An 8,598-nucleotide genomic window follows, 5' to 3' on the forward strand; every position below is an offset into this window, starting at 1 on the left:
AGCTCAGGAGCTCCTGTCCGTGGCCATGCAGCTGGAACGGTGCAGGAGTGCACGAGGCATTGAAGCCCCACATCTCACCAATCCCACAGGCTGTGGCTGAGCTCACCTGAACTGTGTTCATTCCCTCTCTCCTACCCCCTTTTGCTGCCTAGGCAAGACAGGTACTGCATCCCTTAGCTGGGACTCAGCAGGCCACAGTGTGACCACTGGTAGCCTTCTGCCAGGTCAGACATGTGACACCTTTTATTGTCCCTGTCAGGGTGCAAAAACCTGATAAAGACTCTGCTCACCACATACCTGCAAGGGAAATCTCAGGACTATCAGAATTGTTAAAGGGATAAACCTGTCCAATTAAATCCCCTCTGCACTCTTGAAATATGCTTGTGCCAGGCTCAGATGGAGCTTGGAACTAGTCCCAGTTGAGCAGTAATGCACAGAGYGTTCAAGCAGGACTAAAAGCACAACTGGCCTGAGCTGATCCCCTCCTGCAATGCCCCCACTGAGCAGCTTCACCCTGAGAAGCTGATTTGGTCAGTTCTTCATGGTAACACACCCAACTCYCACCTCACCCTCCCTAAAGTATGGTCAAGTACTAAGTCCAAGCATCAACACTTCAGAAGGAACATGCAAGAAAAAATGCAAGTTAGTTGGAAAACTCAAGGCTGAGGGTATGGGGTGGAAGTAGGAGACAAACCAGCAAAATAGGGTTAAGGCAATACAAAACCCCAAGCCCTGTGCCAGACCAACCAGCTGTGAGCCAAATCCCAGCTCTTCCAGCCACCTTCCCTTAGGATGCAAGGTAAAGGAACATGGGAACACCTACAGCCACATTTCACCCAGGCTTTGTAGCCACAGRAAACCCAGCCAGACTTCCCTTCAGGATGCTTTCAAAACACAGGAAATCCCCAGTCTTGTCCTTTGTATTCTTTTTTTCAGCCAAAAGAAAATGTCTAATGCCAAGTGTAGATTTTACTACTCCAGTTGCAGTAAAATCTGAGTGTAATATATTGTAACCTCCTACTTCTTGGCTGAAGGAACCAGAACCTTGAACCTCCACACCAAACCCCTGCTTTCCCCCAGATGCTCATTCTACACTGGAGCTAAGTACGCAGCAACAAAAATGTGCTGTTAAATTTCACAAAAACACAATTTAAAAAAAAACCCTTACAAACCTTCCTCCTACTCCTGTAAGCGCTGTTAGTGCTCTCATCACCAGAGCCACGCAAGGTGCACCAAACCTGTTGCATACATGTATAGCAATGTAAAATACACACAGATATATACACTGCACATTATAATGTGATATACATACTGCACATTATAATCTGATACACAAAATGCCACTTTTCTGTACTTCTGCTCAACACATCAGATTTGATACTGCACACAGCTGAGGTTCACAGGAAATGCAACAAACTTCACCTTAACTCAGAAGATTTTGTCATCGATGTACAACTTGCAAAACGAAATCATCTCTGTGGAAAAAAATACCAACCCAACCATGCCACCACTGGGGCAATGCCAGAGCCTGCATGCATCCAGACCATGTTTTAGGGATCAGAAGGCCTCTTCTGGAGATGGGGGAAGGYCACCAGCACAGGTAGTAATCTTTAGGCTGGTCACAGTTTAGGAATAGTTCACTTCAGGGCATAACCCACTCAGTGAACTGTGGGATGTGTTGCTCTCAGGAGGCAAAGCAAATTGTCTGTTGTTAAATATGCGAAGAATGAAGCAGGCAGCATCCAAAAGCAGCCTTCACAAGAACTGTATAAAAAGCAGAAACAACCTTAAAACATATCCTAGGATCTAAAATTTCCATCTCTCAGCCTCCTCCTCCATCAAATCACAACTCCCTTCTACCCCAGTCTGGGGAGCTTCAGGGAAGACCTGGAGGCATCACTCACGTACTTCACACAGTATTATAAAAGAAAGAAAAAATGCCCCTTGGGTTTGGGAATCTGGAGCCACCCCATGCATATGCTCAGGTGATGGCTTTTCCCTGGCTCACTCAGAGCTCCACCAACAGCAAACTCCAACATCTGGGCATAAACMAGCTCCCAGAGAAGTCCCAGTCTGCACATTTCTCACTGGGCACATACAAAGGCAAAGAGGGATCTGAACTCACTGAAAACCTGAAGACAAGATAGGAAATAAAGTTGTAAAAGTGACAAAGAATCTACTTGGCAAAAAAAACAACCTGTTGACTTCTAGTCTCAGGTGATGTCAAGCCATGAGGCAGCCAGTTGTGATTCCCAGCACACAGAAAACACAAGAGGGATTTGTAGCCATTTGGTAACCTGCTACCATGTTCCCTTCCACATGTTGGAAAGGTGTCTCAGCCCTAACAAGGATAAGCTCATGAGTGTGGACAAGAGCAGCCATTAAACTCCCACCCAGCCAGGAACAGACCACTCACTTCCTTACACCTCACCTGTAGCTGCAGAACTTCCCCACAATGCAAAACACTGGGTAAATGTAATGTCAGCTCCTTCAGTAGTCACTCCACCTCAGTCTTTTACTTGTAACTCAAAGGAAATTAGATGCATTTTTGTATTGAATGCCATCTTTTTTACCTCCCCTCCTTTTAAAGCTTGTGAATTAAAAGCAGCTGGAACTACAAAGCCCAAAGGAGACTGGGAGGTTGGGCCTGAAGCAATCAAATAATCATGGAAAAAGGACACTGGAAAAGGCAATTAGTGCTGATGTAAATTCCTGTCAAACAGAAGTCACTGTGTGGGACACAGGGTAGAAGTCTCCCAAGAGCCAACTGTAGATACTCCAGTGCCAGGTGGAACAGGTGGGGATTGCAAAAACATCTTCCTAGGAATTTTTCTGTCCCATGATGAGACTGGCATCTGATATGATGCTCTGGAACAAAAAGAGAGAGACAGCATCCAAATAACCAGCCCCTTGCAGATGCCCTATTTTAGGAAGCAATTACCCTCTCTGCCACACACCCCTGGCTCCAGCACACCTCCAAAATGCACATGGGAATTCAGAGTGTCCTGTTAGTGCCAGATCCACAGTGCTGCACCATGGCTGTCAGGGCCACACAGGTTTGGTTTCCTTGTGCCTGATTTCTGTCTCTTAGAAATGCAACACACAAGGTAAGAAATGATGTATTATTAATAAATGCTCTGCACATAGTTTAACTTTATTAAAGACACATTAATATTTTCACTTAGAGGAAAACAGGTGCTTTGATGACTGGACTGAATCACCACCTAATCAGAACAGCGCTCTGAGCTGTGCATCCACAGTGTGTGCTCAAAGGCTTGTRAGCACCTTCCTAAAAAGTCCCACTGAGGCACAGGCAGGGTCCCTTCTCTGTCCTGCAGAAAAAGAGACAGGGATGTCTCCTCACATCAAGTGACATGGCAATTCATACACCAAGGAGAAACTCCATTTCTCCCTCCTCACCTGCTCTCACCAATACACGGAGTCCTACCTGACTCAGATGATGAAAAATATGTTTCAAGAAGTCATCATCACTCTTGTGAGTCATGAGAAGAGGAGGAAATGACTCCAGGAGAGATGATTCAACTAAGGGGAGAGTTGAGACAGAAGAAAACACTGGCAGGAGAATGGAAGGAGCTATGGGAGCCCCACTGCTTCAAAGAAGCTCAGGAAAATGCGGAAGAAATTTTGAAGATTCAATTTCTTTTCTTCCATCAACTTCCCCATTTTCAGATTCTGTTGCTCGTACCACCMATCCAAAACGTCAAGGATTTACATGGCAACTGTATGTAAAAGTCTGCTCCATCTGAGAGTGCACTCTGAAGGAGTCCTCTTGAAAGACTAATTTAGGTCAAAGGATCATTGTTCCCACTACAAAGACAGCCCCAAGTGCTGTTACCTAACCAGCACTGCCAGAATCATTCCTGTGTYAGATCCAGCATCAGGTGAGCCCTTCACAGCACACCAAAGAGTCCTGCCCAAAAACCCAACAAAAAAAGACCATTGGAAAACAAAGAAGGTTATTTGTACCATGGGCACAGTTCAACCCTTGATCTAGCACCAAAAGTGTACATAACTCTCTGTAAGTCTGTGTGACTCAGAGCAAAGGGCTAAGACAAACAGTGTGACTGATGAGCTGMAATTCAAATGTCACACTGGAACTACTCAGCACAATCATGCTGTGTAACTCAGGGTTATTACCCTCTGCATCCCACGGGAGCCATGGGTAGTCCAGGTGAGTAGCAAGTTTGCAACYACCTTCTGTCACCTCTGTCTTCCTCCAGAATCCATAGGTCTGCACACCTCTGGAACATTTGATATGATAAATGCTCAAGTATGCACACAAACCATATGAACACAAGGATGCAAGTTCATGTTAAGAAAAAATCTGGTCTCCYTTGTTTTCACTTCCACAATCCCAAAAGCAGTGTTGACATTCTTTAGTCCCACTTCAGCTCCTTCCATTCAAGCTAAAACACCTGGTTGAGTCCCAAGTAGAATTATTCTTAACTTCCCAAAGTAAGGAATTGGGTAAACAGCAATCTTCTTCACCCAAGTCCCTACAGTTACCATCTTTGTCAGATTCTGTGGACAACTTCACACCATCCGGACACTCAGGCCAGACTTTGACCACTATTGATTGAGATCCTAGCTTGAGTTTTGACACTCCCCTGGCTCACATGGGTGTCTTGTGATTCCTGTTGTGTACCTTCTCCAAGCTACTTCTTCACCCATGGGGACAGGTCACTTGTAAACTCCCACTGCATTAGTTACACCTCAGTTACTGCAATATCCCTCTCTCACCACAGCAGTTTTCCCTGTGCTCCATTCCTGGCTATCAGGTTGCAGGATGACCAAGTCTTTTTGGCTCCAGTGCCTCTGTGGACATGACAGGTGTGTCACCTGCTCTCAGCCTTCCCCTTACCTATCACCCTGCAGATGCCCTTTCAGTGAATCAAGCTAAGCCTGCCTCCAGCTGGCCACACTGCCAGAAGTGCAGTGCACAATTTCACTCGATAGAATTGTGTTTTAGAAAGGGCACCGCAGCTCCTGGAGGTGAATTACCCATATCCCTCTGCAGGAGAGAGGATTCTCCACCTCTCCAGGAAGGCAATTACTGTCTCTTCCCCAGTAGCAGAGCATGGCCCTGCTGCCACCTCGCTACAGCCACCGCTGGGTTTTACTGAGGCATGGAAGATAAAAAGCAAGAAGATACCTGGAGTATATCCCCACTTGACACATCCTTGCCTCACATGCTCCATATGAATCTGTCCAATGGCAGGATGCAGTTCCCAGAAAAGGCCACAAAATCACAGAAATCACTTTGAAGCTGAGATCACAATGYTACGGCAGCAACAACCCTCTTGTTTAAACTGAACACCTCCATCAAAGGATCAGCACACAGGCCCATCTCCTTACCTTTAAAGCACGGACTTTCTTGGCCAAGAGGCTCTCAATGTCCCCTGCGACCTTCTCCACCAATTTCCTGGGCACATTCTCCTTGACTTCAAACAGGTTACTATTGTCATTGTAGATCTAAGAAGGGAAGCGAGAGAAAGAAAGGCAGTCAATATTAGAGAGGTACAGCAGTCTTCCCACAGAAAAGCTGATCCTCTAACAGAATTCTAGCAATGTGGATTAGGTAACAATAAAAGCTTTGGAAATGAGGGGAGCAAGAGAAGAAAGGCTTTGCAACCAGAAAAAACAGAAACATTCAACCTGCTGCCCACACCAGTGGCTTTACAGCTGCCTGTCTTGGTGCTTGCAGGCAATGAGCACCCCACCCTCTCACTCAAAAGCTGGGCTGCCCTCCCCACCTCTGCTGAGCCACTCCTGCAGCACAGACAGAGCTTTGTGCTATGCCCCCCCTGACCCAAAGGCATCCCCAAAGCCACCTGCTGAACATGGCAAGCACAAGCCCAGCCCCTGGCCATCCCCAGCCCCCTGCACTGCCCGCACGCCTGGCAGCACCGGGGCAGCAGGGAAGCCCTGGGTACCAGGAATGGGAACAAGGGGATCACATGAAGCAGATAAAACCTGCATCTCTAAGCAAGCCATAATAATTTGGCACCCTCAGGAAATAAGGATTTCTGCAACCAGTCCAGAACTTGTCCAGAATGTGGTGTATGGAGGCACACATGTGTACCAGGATTATCCTGAAGGCCAATGCAATTATCTGAATTTGAATGTTTGCACCCAAAGCAACAGCAGTGACCCAAAGGCCTGCCCTTCCAAGCCACATCACACAACTGCAGGGAACAATACCAGATCCAAGGGGAGTGCTGTTTGCATCAGCACTGCCCCATAAGAAGGAATCAGTCCCACCACAAGACTTCATCACCACCAACCCTCGATCACATCCTCAGATGATTTTGTGACTTGTTAACTCCACTTGCTTGCAGACTCAGATGCAATCAACACAAGGTCAAAGGGAAGATCTTATTGCCCTCATCTGAGATTATGCAAAAAAAAAAAAATCCTCATGCCTTATCTTTTCTTAAGCAAAGTGCATGAAGAAAACCACAAAGCAAATAGGATTCTGCTTCTCTGTTTATCCTCAGGCTACTTGCAAATACTTTCAGCTCCAGACATGGAGACATATGGGAACAGAGAACCCTCCAAGGAGAGCTGGACCTCCCCAAGGAGGTAGCAGACTCCACGCTCAACTGCAAATTCCATGCTAAGCATGTCTGGCACCTACCCAAGCTTGCATGATCCTTAGGAGCTGAATCATGCTTCCCACGGGACAAAACCCACTCTTTGCTGGATCTTCATTACAAGTGAAAGGCTCTGCCTGTACGTTTGTGTCAGACCTGGCCATGAGGACAAAGGAAGAGACCAGGCACCTTCACAGTAACTAATTTATTCCCAAAATCTAATATAAACCTCCCCTCTTCCAGTGTGAAGCCATTCCTTCTTGTCACGTCACACCATGGCCTTGTCCCCAGTCCCTCTCCAGCTTTCCTGAAGCCCCTTTAGGCACTGAAAGGGGCTCTAAGGTCTCCCCAGAGGTTTTTCTTGTCCAGGCTGAACACCCCTAGCTCTCTCAGCCTGTGCTTCATAGCAGAGGCGCTCCAGCCCTCTGGTCATCTGCACTGCCCTTCTCTGGACCTTCTCCACCTCCTCCTTATGCTGAGGGTCCCAGRGCTGGATGCAGCATTCCAGATCTCACCAGAACAGAGTACAGGGTGAGAATCACTTGCCTCTCCTCTCTTGACCCACTTTTGATGCAGCTCAGGGTACAATTTCTGGATGTTCTTCAAATCAGAGCTCCATCACACCCCAAACTTCASACCAAAAAACTGCCAACAGCAGAACATGTTGCACTGGATAAGAGCACCCCACATTGGGACAGAAAGGGTTAAAGCAAGGAATGTTCCACACAAAGCAACATTTTCTCATATTCCTTTTTTCTCCCCTTGGAAAGTAACAGCACAACAAAGTCATGTGCTTGGAAGATGCAGGACACCTCCAGCTGAGCAGCAGCAATTAGGAGAGCAAAGAGGAGCAATCTTCAAGGAGAAAGCTTAGGGTACAGAGGGAGTCCTGACATTAGTATTGCCTATTATGAAACAGAAAACTGGCTCCTATTGGGTATGGACAGAAACAGTGCCTGTCCACAAGGGAGGAGAGACCAGAAAAAGAAACCAGGAGCTGTTCCTSCAGCCCTCTGTGCAGCTGCAGAGCTCTGCAGTCTTTGTGGCTGAACAGTTCACCGGCGTTAATTAGAACAATCCAAGACAAATTAACAGTGACCATACGTGCATGAGAATGTCCCAGACAGGCAGGGGAATGAATGGTGGGGGCTCCAGGCAATTCAGAGAACTTCACCGTCTCCACTGTAGCTTTGGGCTGCTCAGAATGTGGCCAGGTTTTAGTTATCGAAGGTGACATTTCCCATATTGGGGTTTTTCCTTGAGCGGAATCAAAGGGAKGATTTTCTGGCCAAAGACATCCCAAACATTCCTCAGCGATGGCAAAAACCTTTCGTTTTGTCCAGATTACAAAGCCATTCTCATTGAAATTCTCCTGTGATCCAATGCTTCGGGACCTGGTTTTGAAAATTGTAACACCGGTGACCTCAGAGTGAAGGAGCTGCTGCTTCTGATTCCAGGTAGGAACCCTCACACCCAGCTGGGTCAGCACCCTCGGGAGAAGGGGTGCAGGTTGTGTGCTCTTGGCAGAGCAGGTTTTACCTGGAAATAGCTGCAGAAACATCCCCCATCCCCTCACACTCCCTGACAGGAGGGCAGGTGGCAATGCAGGGGCATGAACAAAGCCAAATCCTGCACTGCCCCAGCCACACTGAAACGAGAAATAATGCCCTTGTATCAGTCCTGCTCAACAGGGCTGGCAAACCTGGAGTTACTGGACAAGAGAAAGGCTGCAGAGAGCTCCTGAATTACCGACAGAGGGAGTAGCCCTCAGGCAGCACAGAAGAGGAAGAGGGATTGAGACCAAATTATGAACTGCAATCTCAAAAAATGTCTGGGAAGGGTTGAAGCTGAATGCAGTAGCAGAAGATCCAGTCCTGGCAGTGAAAAAGAGTCCAGCAGTGGATGCTGAGAGAGAACGAGTAAGTGGCAAGCAGGGGGTAGTGAGGGGGAGTATTAACAGCAGCCAAACAATAGAAAGTACTGA

The 8,598-nt window shown here is 47.2% G+C and overlaps 1 protein-coding gene across 1 annotated transcript in view; it reads right to left on the bottom strand.

The window, feature by feature from the left end:
* The window catches only part of CACNA2D2 (calcium voltage-gated channel auxiliary subunit alpha2delta 2), a 183,769-nt gene that overhangs the window by 119,203 nt on the left and 55,968 nt on the right, over positions 1–8,598 (bottom strand). The window contains exon 2 of the mRNA XM_057367985.1: positions 5,377–5,493. Within this exon, the coding sequence (XP_057223968.1) occupies positions 5,377–5,493 (117 nt within the window). The remainder of the gene's footprint in view (positions 1–5,376; positions 5,494–8,598) is intronic.

This window comes from Malurus melanocephalus, unplaced genomic scaffold, assembly GCF_030028575.1.
Source record: "Malurus melanocephalus ecotype Western Australia unplaced genomic scaffold, MMel_1.1 scaffold_87, whole genome shotgun sequence".
NCBI classification, from domain to species: Eukaryota; Metazoa; Chordata; class Aves; order Passeriformes; family Maluridae; genus Malurus; species Malurus melanocephalus.